Source organism: Clarias gariepinus, chromosome 13 (assembly GCF_024256425.1).
Source record: "Clarias gariepinus isolate MV-2021 ecotype Netherlands chromosome 13, CGAR_prim_01v2, whole genome shotgun sequence".
In the NCBI taxonomy this organism is placed as follows: Eukaryota; Metazoa; Chordata; class Actinopteri; order Siluriformes; family Clariidae; genus Clarias; species Clarias gariepinus.
In genome coordinates, this window is record NC_071112.1 from 4,755,921 (window position 1) to 4,769,434 (window position 13,514).

Genomic DNA, 13,514 nt, shown 5'->3' on the forward strand with positions numbered 1-13,514 from the left:
GGCAATTTATCATAGGGCACATGCACATACACACACTCACATGCTCATTTACACATTATGGGCAAATGGAAATGCCAATTTGCTTAATTTGCGTGTCATTTGACTGTGGAAGAAAACAGGAGTAGCCAGAGGAAACCCACCAAGCATGGGCATACCATTTGGGTGTGCCAACAGCAAAGTGCATGTACCAAGGGTGCAGGCATTAGCTCACCAAGATGGCGTCGGTGAGGTCATCTGCCAACACAACTGCTCGGACCCCCTTTTCTTTAAACAAACTTGATGACCTCATAACCAGGGTAAGGTTTCAGAGAAACAGAACTGCAGTCTCCTCTGCTTCACTGAGTCATGGCTGAACCCAGCGGTGCCGGACCACGCCATCCAGCCGGCCGAGTTTTTCTCAGTTCACCACATGGACAGGATCATGTATCAAGTATCATGTATCATGCATGCGCTTCCTGTTTTGACGTCGGGTGTCACATGATCACAACTAAGCCAACAGTTTTTCTCAGTTTTGCGCTGCGGAATTGTAGGTAATCGTCTCCCCTTCTGGGTCTTAGTCGCTCAACAGGGAACGCATTCTCATTTAGGTGATAGCGGTTAGCAGAAACTGTTTTGCAGTTCTACTGTGTGTTAGGCAGATGGAAGTTCAATGTAACAGAAGACGTGTTAATAAATTAATATTGTCCAGTTCATTATTGGAGGCTTAAGTACAAAATTGTAAGAAATTTCAGTCCTGAACTATCAGGTGACTGCTGTCACAATTCCTTAAAGAAAAGCTGGGACCATTCCCAGTCACCACATGCATCCCAAGCAGAGCACATGGGACCTCCATGCCACAAGATCTCCAACCAGAAGCAAGGCACCAGGATGAGTCAAGCAGGTCTAGACACGGCCATGATTAGTCTAAGTATTGAAAAAACAAATACTGTACTTCTTGAGTTGTTATTTAAAGATTGTCAAAGACTCTGCTGTACAGACATCTAGAAGAAGTTCGTTCCACCGCCTAGGTGCCAGAACAGAAAAGAATCTGGATGAATATCTTTTTCGATCCCTAAGAGATGGGCATGATCACAGACATGCTGAGATCGAGGTGGAAACCTGAGTGTCTAAGGGAGGAAAGGAAAGAATAAGCTATGTGACATCTGCATAACAATGGTATGAAAATCCATGCAATGATATGACCTTACCAAGAGACCAGATATAGAGGAAGAATAGAAGAGCCCTGAGGGACAGCAGTAGAGAGTCTGTGTGGGGCAGATCCCCTCCATGTCACCTCATACAACCTATCTTCTAGGTAAGAAGCAAACCATTGCCACGCTGTTCCACAGATTCCAAGGCTTGTATGAATAGTTAATAAAATCCTGTGGTTTTCTGTGTCAAATGCAGCTGACAAGTGCAGAAGGATGAGGACAGATGATAGTTTAGCTTATCCAGCAGCATGCAGCTTTTCAATGACTGACAGAAGGGCAGTTTCTGTGGAATGTGCCACTTTAAATCCACATTGGTTGAGATCATTAAGGTTGTTTTGTGAGAGATAGTTATAAACAGTCCTTTTAAGGATTTTGGAAATAAAAGAGAGAAGTGATCACGGGCAATAGTTGCTAACTTCTTCTGGATCTAGGCAGGGTTTCTTGAGGATGGGAATAACCCTTGCCTTCTTAAAATCAGCAGGAACATGCCCAGATGAAATGGAATGGTTGATGATGGTTATGGTGAAGGGAACGAGTTCTCGTGAGATGGCCTGGGGCATTGTGGAAGGGATTGAGTCTAATGAACAGGTGGTGGGGTTGAATGATGATATGATCTGATAAATCTTATCAGATGAAAGGGTTGAAGAATTCTGCTAAGGGAGGGGAGGGAAGGTCATGAAGTTCTGGTGTAGGATTTGTGTTAGGAGCAAAGGACTCACTTATACCAAGAAATAACTGCTAATTAAAAAATGTTCGTACGTACCCATTTTTAAGTGAAGAATTAACTATTTTAACAGGGGTTCCATTATTTCTCGCACTATTTGTTTAAGAAAATGTTTTGGCAAAGCATCTAGTACACAAGTTGATGATTTGTCAGAAGAGATGAGTTCACTCTCTTAGAGGGAAGAGATGTGCCTTCGTTGTAGGGTTTAAGCGCAGAGTTGTCTGATGTATGTAGGTACTGGCTTTTGGCCCACTGTAACACAGTTCTAGTCTCAGATCAGAGGTGGTGACTGTGAACTCAGTGTGCTCTAAAGTTGTGGTCTTTCTATTAATTAAATTACTAAAACAGACTGGATTAAGCTCAGGGAATAGACACAGTCTCAATATGGTAAAACCTGAGTTAGCCTGTTTGTCTGCTACCTTGCCTGGTCTCTGGGTAGTCCCTGTTTAACTAGACCTGTTCAAAGACAATGATTGAAAGAAATGAGAGCAGCACCTTCCCAAGTGGGATGGACATCAACCTACCCTAACAGGCCAACTTTGCCCTCAAAAGTACTCCATTTATCTATAAAGCCCACATTATTTTCGAAGCATTACCTGGACATTCAACGACTATTTCCTGTTGTAAGTTATGTTTTCATGTCGCAATGCAATTGGGCCAGAGTGTACTAATACATTAAACATTACCTTCGATATTTTTTAAACTCCTCTGTGAAGTTATTCCTGCTAATCTCTGACTGATGAAGGCATATATTAGCTTCAGATTATATTATCCTTAAGAACCTATGCTGTCCTTAGGCCCTGAGATTATCTTTTACTGTATGTCTGGAGCCCTGGTTCCCAAGATACACCTAACCACTGCCTCTGGTGCCCCTGAAGGCCTAGCCAAAAGTAATGAGTGCCTCCGTAAAGACTGTGCTATAAGCTGAGCCATTTCAGGTTTCTCAGTTGCTGCTTTACTGAGAAGAGCAAATCTATTGGACACATAAAGCGCAGAGCAGGTATGCTCTGGTGGGCAGAAGAAAAATAACTAAACATCTGTCCTGCCCTCAACATACTGAACAAGCTGAATGTTAGCTATGAGAATGGACCAGAGTCTGGATTTTGTTGTTAGTGGATGGATTGCCGATGTAGTAAACGATTGTCCGCTTTTTTTTCTTTTCAGTTTTCTCTTTTTAATCTTTGGCTTTGTCATTGTCTCTGTTACCAGAGCGACTAGTTCTCATACCTGGTACTACCTGATGTGTGCACGCCGAATGGCAATTCTTGGGGGCTTAAGTAGGCACGCAGCCCGATAGCATGCAGTTCTTCAGATAACGTCATTTGCTTTGTCAATGCTCCAGTGTAACACTTTGAATGCCGCTTCCACCTAACTGAGCGTAATAATGCACATACATGATAGTACATGTCGAAAACAGGGAAATAAGAGCAGGCCCAAAAGAGGTTTAAATGTGGTTGTTTAAGTTTAGTTGATACAATTAACTTTAAGTGTACTATTTTTTTTGGTAAGTATATGTTCTATGGCTTATGTTTCTTGTAAAAATAAAGTATAAACAGGCCTTTTAAACATGGGAAACGAATCTATTGAAAGAAAGTGAGAAATTTATATTTTTAACAAATTTGCAATTATTACAGATGTTTAATGATGATGGTTATGTCTATGTGCCGCACAGCATATCGTGCAATGGATATTTAGTTGGCATTTCTGTGGCAGTTATTTACACGGTTGGGTTTTTAGCTCAAGCAGCGAATGTATCTGAGCATTTGGGGGTAAAGGACCTTGCTCTAGGATCCAACAGTGTCAACCTGGCAGCATCGAGGCTCAAGTCAGGGACTTCCTGGTCAGCAGTCCAACACAATAACCACTGAGCCACCCCCTTCTTACAGATGTTTATAAGCCATATATGTACAACTGCCTGTGTTAAATTATCAAAATATACACACACTTAAAATAGATATATTAATTAATGGTTCATATTTCAGTTCTTCTTATTACCTATGTGTTATAGAAAGCAGAGGGACCTCACTGGAACCTTTCTGTCACCATACTACGAGGAGAGTTTCAGCATTCATATGACCTCTGTACGTCAGCACTCATACACACAGTTTTATACTTTTGTAATTAATAAGCATAAACTGTATAAAAGAAAGAACGGAGGAATGATGACAAATATAAATGCAACAAAAGTGTGAGAATTTTAATGTACTTTGACACGTTTTATAAATATTTTACAAGAAATCTCTCTCACAACATAAGACACTGCTTTTTTCCTTATTTTTTATTACCTGTTTGTATGTTGATGTACTAGCTGTTGTTCTTGTTAAATACTTGTACATGTGACACAGTGACTAAAAGCAACACTGTTCACATGTATCAACAGTTTCACTGCCTGACCTTTATGTGACATTACACCTACCCACCGCCTCAGCTTGTATTTTGAGAACTAGGACAATCAAAAATTGCAAGACACCTGAGTGGACTGAAACCTTCTGCTTCCGTGCTTATAGCCAGGTCAAGGTGAGTGAACAACCAGGCTAAAAATCAGACCCTTTGGTTTCATCCCTGATTCAGAAGGGTGCAGGTCTCTTTTTTGTAGTCCAAGCCTGAGACCTAATACCAATACTCAGACACGCTTGATACAATTTTTTTTTTATCACAAACACTATGTGCAAATTAAGCTATGAAAAGCACCTGTACATGTATAATAGAATGTATAACATTTCTAACATTTTTTGTGTCGTTTCTTATGTTTAGTAAACGCAAAGTATTGTTTTGTTAGTGTTAGTTCTTTTGATTATTTGTTAATAGGACAAATAGGCATAGATTACCTCTAGGCCTTATATACATATAACACAAACTGCTGTGCAATACATTGTACACTGCTCTAGTTTTGCCAAGAATATGTCTATTATTTAAAAGGGAAAAAATTTAAAAGAGGCTTTTTGTTCGCCCCACTAGAATATTCTGGAGCTGAATTTGTATGATGAAGATCTTATCAAGGATGAACTATGCACCAGTATCCTGTTTGACATCAGTGCCCTCAAATTGGGTCAGAAAGAAAAAAAGATGTTTATCACAGATGATAAGGTCAGTTACCAGGAAATTTACAAGTTCAGAAATGACTCATCTGGTGTCATAGGCATGGTATTACATACAGTAGTGCTACAGAATCCTATTAAATCACCTTTATCTTTATTTTAAAGTACAAAAATGAATAACAAATGGGCTTAAGTGGACATACTGTACTTGGGCAAGGGAATAAGAGCTTCAATCAGCTTTGCACTGCAGAGAAAAACAAGAGGTTTGATTACTGCCCTTAGCAATTTTATTTATATAACCGTTGAACAAGATCTTTGGTACCCTTCGCTCAATGAAAGAAAAACTTACAATGGTCACAGAAATAACTTTAATCTGACAAAAGTAATAATGAATAAAAATGCTATGAATGTTAACCAATGAAAGTCAGACATCGCTTTTTAACCATGCCTTACGGAATTATTTTGTTAGAGAATAAGAATTTATTATTGCTTCCGATACCTCAGTGTTCACATCACGCAGGACCTGTCATGGTCCTGTCACATCAAGACCGTGGTGAAAAGGCCCGACAGCGTCTCTACCACCTCAGACGCTTGAGAGACTTTAGACTGCCCTCTAAGGTGCTCAGGAATTCCTACTCCTGCACCAAAGAGAGCATCCTGACGGGAAACATAATGACCTGGTTCGTAAACAGCAGCATGCAGGACAGATTAGCTTTACAGAGGGTGGTGCGATCAGCTGAGCGCATTATCCACACCGAGCTCCCTGACCTGCACTCAATCTACAGCAAGCAGTGCTGGACCAAGGCCAGGAAGATCCCAACAATGGACTTTTCTCTCTGTTGCGTTCTGGGAAGCGATTCCGCTCCCTAAAGGCCAATACAGAAAGAATGAGGACGAGCTTCTTCCCTCAGGCAATAAGGTCTCTCAACCATAAACCAACACAGGACTAATACCATCTTTTAAACTTCCAACATTGGCCGGACAATTAAGGACACTATGGACACATTTATACACACTTATTACGCACTATATATTTATACTTTCATTTCTGAACCATTGCACCAAGACACTTTAATAAGAAACTTCAGTATGTCACTTTTTATGCATATTTGCACACCCATGGTCACTTTCAAATTTTTAAAAAACTTTTTTTCTTCTATATTTCTATATTGTAATATTTTTTTATTATGCCCTTATTTGTGACATGGTGTGTATCACACTCAACGTGGACCAGAGGAAGTGAAAGAAAGAGTTGTCTCAAGATATTCAAAAGAAAATTAAAGACAAGCACGTTAAGGGTAAAGGGTATAAGATCATCTCTAAGCAGCAAGATGTTCCTGTGACTACAAGTGCACATATTATTCAGAAATTTAAGATTGTAGCCAACCTCTGTGGACATGGCCGCAGGAGGAAAATTGATGACAAATCAAAGAGATGGATAATCTGAATGGTAACAAAAAAGCCCCAAAAGACTTCTAAAGAGATCCAAGGTGAACTTTATGCTCAAGTAACATCAGTGTTAGATTGCACCATCTGTCGTTGTTTGAGCCAAAGTGGACTGCGTGGGAGAGGACCAAGGAGGACACCATTGTTAAAAAAACAAATTATTAAAAAAAGCCAGACTGGAATATGCCAAACTACATGTTGACAAGCCACAAAGCTTCTCTGAGAATGTCCTATGGACAGATGAGACAAAAATTTAACTTTTTGCCAAGGCACATCAGCTCTATGTTCACAGACAGAAAAAATAAAGCATATCAAGAAAAGAACACTGTCCCTACTGTGAAACATGGAGGAGGCTCTGTTATGTTGTGGGGCTGCTTTGCTGAATCTGGCACAGGGTGTCTTAAATCTATGCATGGAACAATAAAATTTTAAGACTATCAAAGGATTCTAGAGAGAAATGTGCTGGCCAGTGTCAGAAGACTTGGTCTCAGTCACATTTCAGGGGTCTTGCAACAGGACAATAACCCAAAACACACAGCTAAAAACACCCAAGAATGGTTAAGAGGAAACCATTGGACTATTCTATAGTGGCCTTCTATGAGTCCTGACCTCAATCCTATTGATCATCTTTGGAAAGGACCTGAAAGGACCTATTTTTTTTTATATTTCCATTGAAACATGGTAGAAAAGCAATGTCTGATTTTCATTGGTTAACCTTCATAGAATTTTTATTTATTATTACTTTTGTCAGATTAAAGTTTTCTGACCATTGTGAGTTATTTTATTGACCGAAGGATACCAAAAATTTTGTACACGTGTACAGTGTATATATATATATATATATATATATATATATATATATATATATATATATATATATGGCAATACTTCCTTCTACTGTTGGCCATCCGGGAAGATGCCTCTGAGTTAAGCCTTTTATAATTCGATGAGCAGTAACCCTTACAGTCAACAAGGTATTACAGACCATACAGTGTGGCAGGTTTTACAGCTCTCTGATATCATAATTTCATTCAGTGAGAAAGTGGTGACGAGAGGAAAAGAAACAAGGGTGGAGTTAATTGTCCTTGAAGGACCTTTGGGATAGGACAACCCAAACCTCAGTTTCTGAGACAACTAGAGGGACAATGTGGCTGAGGTAAAACAGTCTATAAGGCAGCCTGTCCTTTTATATGAAAGGGGAGTTTGTTGAAGGTGAGGGTTGCAAGAGATGCAGAATTATAATTCCAATTGTCATTGCGTTCAGGTTCCCATTAAAAAGCAGGTACAGGCCAGACTGTGACAGCCCTCTGATTGGACAGTCCCTTTTGAACTTTTGATGGAGAAATGTCAAATTCCAGGAGGAAACCGGATTAATAATAAAATTCACACGCTATTCGATATATATCTATAAGATTAAACTGAATAAGACTATCAATTTACTGTAGTGTGTAATAAGATTTATACTAAATAAAAATGACAAAGCTAGGGTATAGGTAACCTGAAACAAAAACATGAATACAGCTGCTAACAAAAATAAAATAAACATGGCTTTTGGGATAAAGCTTATTTTGTATATATTTATTTATTTTTTAAGTCAGACTAGTTGATCTTGTGGTCCGCGTTGATTTTAAGCTCATTACCAAGGAAATGCATTGTCATAGCTGGTGTCATACGGGCGCATTACAGTCACCCAAATATTAATACGTGCATCTAGTCGTTACCGGTTCAGCTGTGCTACTTTTTCTTGTAGTCGGCGCGTTGACTGATAGTTAATTTAGCCTGAATCACAAGCAACTTTGATTAAAGAGGGCTACCTGGTTAGCTTACATGCAGCAGTTACTGGAGGTATATTAGCATACTTGCCAAAGAGGTAAAAGTGTAAAATATTGTTATAACTCGGGAGAAATGCGGGAGAATTTTGACCGCAGAGTAAATTACTAGCTAGTGAAAAACAAGAGGATAAGCAGGTCTGTATATTTGTGAGAGGGTCAGTGTTTTGTAACACCCCAGCATTTTATTGTCTCAAGCGGTGAAATTAATAAAGTTCTAACGCTAACAACCTAACTAAATGCCTGCGTCATGCTAGCTTTACAGTTAACAGTTTAGCGTTCATTCATCACTTCACCACTTCGTACACCCTGCAAACATTCTACAAAGAAAGATAAAAAAAGCTCAGACATCTTAGCCGTTTCTACCTCATACTGTACCTCAGACCAGCCTAAAAGTTTGTGTGTAACCTAAACACGGTAACAGTAATACATGTTACATATAGTAATACTTTTTTAGTCATATGTGACTTAGGTGAGTGAACATGTGTATACAGACCTTGTATTTAACATCATTTTCCCTTAAATGCACAAGAAGGATGAACCGTCATCAGCGTTCAAAAGAGTAGACACAAAGCTAACAGCTGCTGAATACACCGGTGAACTTTGGGGGAGGGGCCAAGCAAAGTTCAACCCAGCAGCTGGGTTACACAAAAACTACCCAACTCTTTGTAAATAACCCAGACAAATGACCCAACAGAGGCAACCCAGCGTTTGAGTAGAAAAAAACAACCCAGCGTTTTTTAGTGTGTAATAATTTTAGATCGATAACAGCATATTTCAATGAATTAAAGAGTAGGGTAACAACCATAATAATTAAAAACATGAACTGGTATATCAATGGCTGGTTACCACCACAATGCTGCATCTTTTTTTTCTCCTGCAGTCAAAAGTAGATTGTGAAACTTACAGGTAAAGTACTGTATGTCTCCGCTAGTGCAATTTGAAGCAACAATTATCCTAACATACAGTATATAGTATATAATATAATATTAAATATTATTATTGTATTTATATGAATATAAAATATCGCTGATGGATGATTGCTGTTCTTGTTTTCAGTTGAAGGATGAGTTGTGGGTGGAATTTGAGCTCACAGAGAGGTAAAATAGATAGAGATTACAGATAAAAAATTATGGAGAATATTTTAGAAATATTTTACAAATAGTTTATAGGCTTAAATTAATCAATTATTACAAAAAGAAACACACACCTAATGCTATCATTTGCAAGTCCATGCTACAAGGATGTATGATACTGTACATACATTAGACTCTATGGGAATTTAAGACATTATAGAAGCTTTCCTACTATTTCAGTTTGTCAGTAAAGCATGCAACTGAACAATGCTTTTATTTTTATTTTTTCATACTTTTCTTAGGTAAGATATTAAAATAATATAAGCATATTTTTATCTATATGTGTTTGTTTTACAGTGCTGATGCACCTGGTCAGTACCACTCTAATAGGGTTCTGGTGGTAAGCACTTTTTTAACTATTATATTTTAAACAGCCAGACAATTTTAAGTGATAATAGGAAAAAAATGAAAAATACTATGGTGTAACTATATATGTGATTTTGCAAAAAACTCAAATTTAAGGTAAAAAATAATTAAAGTTCCAGCACACCCCACTCACATACTGTACTACGGACAATTTGGGAACACCCATGAACCTACAACACTTTCATGGCCTAGAAAGAACATGCAAACTCTGCACACACATACTAGAGGCATGATTCAAACCATTAACCCATCCTAGCCACCATGCTGCTGTACATATATACAGTGGTGATTAAAAGTTTGTAAATGCTTTAGAATTTTCCATATTCTTTATAATATCAAGATAATTTATGTATTGAGTGTTTCACTAATTAGTTTTGGTCTATTTTGCTAAAGAATTATGCTAATTAGAATGATGGTGTCCTTTTGACACCGTCACAGGTGGGCCTTCAGTAGGTTAGATAGGTTTGCAGCAGAGGGTGAGGTGGTCAGTAGTCTAAACAGCACTTCTAAATCTAAGGCCATGTTTCTCTCCCAGAAAAGAAAGAACCCATCCCATCCAGTTGGAGGAGTTTAATTATCTTAGGGTCTCGTTCACGAATTATTGCAAAAGGGATTTTGAAACTGATTGAAGTAGGGGTGCAACTTCTGCAGTAATGTGGTCGTTGTGCCAAATCTTAGTGGTAAAGAGAAAATTGAGCCACAAGACTTCTGATTTACCAGTCGATCTACAACCATACTCCCACCTATGGTCATGAACTTTTGGTAATGACCGAAGCAAGATGGCAAATACAAGCTGCTGAAATGAGTTTCATTGCAGAGTGGTCAAACTTGCTGTACTGTATAAGATCAGATGAGAAGTTTTAAAATCCAGTTGAGGTGGTAAACTTTGTGCTTGGACTCCAGTTATTTGTCGAGAACTTAGAAGAGATGGGAAGATAAATGCATACTTTATGTGGGTTCAGTATAATACTAGCAGAGAAGGATGCATAAAAGTAAAACTTTTCAGCTAACCTATCTTTGAGAGCAGCCAGGAGCTGATTGACAGACTGATGAAAGTTGGAAGGTAGATGACATTATTGAAAAATTCATTATTCATTGTAACCCTAGTCATAATGAGACTGTGAAAATTTTCCTTTTTAAAAAAAAAAAAACATGTAATTTTGGAACTTCGAGAGACTCACTTATAAGGAATAGAATTATTTGTGGAATTCACATAAGAGGGAGATTACTTTGTGAGAAGACTACAATGTTGGACACATGCATACAGCTTTGCATAGAGCTATTACACCAGTGCATAGTGTAGAGAGTGTAATTCAAGTTTTTTTTTTGAAAAGACATGAGAAAAGCAAACATTGATACCCAGCATGTAGTAAGAAGAGCAAATGATGTGGCAAAGACAACTACTTTGCAGCTAAGTGCAGAGCACGCACAAAACAGAGAAGGCACAAATTTGTGCATAATTGTCATGAATGGGTGGTAATGGCTGTTATTGACATGGGCAGAAAAGGGCAGGCATAGGCACAGGTCATGTTAGTATAAAATAGTCTTTAATCAGGACATAACATAAAACAGGAATCACAAAGTAACAAAACAAAGAAACGAACACACTCAAGTTATACTACCCATAACTAAACAATACCCAAGCTCTATGACAAGATACACAAGACATAAGCATTATGATGAAACACGTGCTCAACTGACAATACACAGGCTCTAATACATGTTACACATGACGTAAGCTCTATGTTGAAACACAGGCTTACTAACGAAACACAGGCTCTAATACCTGTTACAAACAATGTTACACACAATATAAGCACTATGGTGAAACACAGGCTCTAATACCCGTTACACGAAATATAAGCACTATGTTGAAACACAGGCTCAAGAACGAAACACAGGCTCTACAAGCTAAGGATAGAGCTAAAACAGGGACAAGACAAGACTAGAGACACGGAGAGATGAGAGACTGGGCTAGAGACACAGGAGGACTAGAGACAGGGCTAGAGACACGGGGGGACAAGAGACGAGACTAGAGACATGGAAGGACGATAAACGGGACTAGAAACAGGACTACGGCTAGAGACATGGGAGGAAGATAGACGGGACTAGAGACAGGACTACGGCTAGAGACACAGGAGGACGATAGACGGGACTAGAGACAAGACTAGGGCTAGAGACATGGCAATCAGCTAAACATGACAATTAGCTAAACAATCATTTAGGTAAACATGTCTTTAACAAACACATAGCTGCACCTACCAGATAGCTAAACATACAACTAGCTACACTTACCAATAGCTAAACAAACTATGTCCTAAACATTTAGGAAACTAAACATACAGTGACCTAAACATCGAGGAAACTTAATATACTAAAGCTTAACATCCAAGGGACTACAGCAACACTAGAGAGACACATAGACTCGGGCCACAGAAGCACAGAGACTAGGGACACAGAAGCACAGAGGCTAGGGCCACAGAACACAGAGGCTGGGGACACAGAGTACTTACTGTACAAAACCTGGAATTACACACAAGACTACCCAAGACCGAATCAGTTTCACACACACTTGAACACCAAAGACTTACATACAATCACACTTAGCCTTGGGACATGCTTAGTGGTTATGGGACAACATGAACAACAAAATAACAAGATAAAATAAACAAACATATTGTAGCGTTTTACCGCCGGAAAGGATGTTGGAGAGACGAGTGAGTTTAATTGCTGCCCAATGCAATGGCTGGGAGTACTTTATTCATCACAGCACTGTATAGCATGAAAAACACATTTACACGAGAACCACATCCAATTCAGCCTTAGCATGAACCGGAGCACATTCAACAGAACATGGCCAACTCACACAACATGGTCGAAGCCACTAACCCAAACACCCTTCCCCAACAGGGTGAACACATTGAAAACCCCCCGCAATGCATGATGGTCGTCAGCTGCTGCCCCGCCCACGCCACACTGCTCCCACCCGAGCTGTGACCATCCCCGGTCACCATGACTCTCTCAGTCTTGGGGCGTGAAGGCGGTCGGCGCTGGCGGTGTGAACGCCGGGGTCCTTTTGTGGAGGAGGGAGGAGCGCAAACATTGTCCTGAGGTGGTCCGGCCTCCGCAGAGTTCGACGTTTCGCCGGCGTGTGTCGACACCCATACGCTCCATAGGTGCCCCCACATGAAAGTCCTGCAGCGGTGCTCGCGAGCGCTGGGTGGGGCCATTCTTTGCCATGCAGAGGTCGCATCGGTGAACAAAGGGTTTACTGTCGGTATGACAGCCCGGCCAGTAGAAATGAGCGCGCAACTGCCGCAGAGTTTTATTCACCCCGAAGTGTCCCGAACTGTAATGTCCATGCACCTGTTCGCATGCGCCAGTACACATGTTCGCAAAGACCTTGGTACCAGCAGCTGAAAGCATTCGCCCGCGCCGCGCGACCGTTCCCAGCGGCGGTAGAGTAACCCTTCGTGCAACGCTAGGTGCTTTTACCTCTCGCCCTAGATGAGCGACTGCGGTGTAATCCGGTATCACACCCGCTTTAACCCAATCTAGCACCCTATGCAGAACCGGATCCTTTTCCTGCTCGGCAAGCACGATTTCATACACGTCCCGACCGGAAGTTGAATGCACTGGTTGGGGGAACAATGACGGTTGCGGGAGGAGCTAGTTTAACGGCTGCTGGGGTACGCTGTCCCGTGCCTCGAGACTACCGTTGCAACATGTCATCACCGCGAAACCTCGGTGTTCGTTGTCTAACCATGAGGGGTAGCCCTGTCCCT

General features: G+C 40.1%; 1 protein-coding gene across 1 annotated transcript in view; it reads left to right on the top strand.

The window, feature by feature from the left end:
• Window positions 1-215: 215 nt before the first annotated feature.
• Window positions 216-13,514, top strand: part of LOC128535718 (cytosolic phospholipase A2 zeta-like) — a 29,530-nt gene continuing 16,231 nt past the window's right edge. The window contains exons 1-6 of the mRNA XM_053509765.1: window positions 216-224; window positions 3,923-3,995; window positions 4,295-4,431; window positions 4,873-5,001; window positions 9,287-9,327; window positions 9,661-9,703. Of these exons, the coding sequence (XP_053365740.1) occupies window positions 216-224; window positions 3,923-3,995; window positions 4,295-4,431; window positions 4,873-5,001; window positions 9,287-9,327; window positions 9,661-9,703 (432 nt within the window). The remainder of the gene's footprint in view (window positions 225-3,922; window positions 3,996-4,294; window positions 4,432-4,872; window positions 5,002-9,286; window positions 9,328-9,660; window positions 9,704-13,514) is intronic.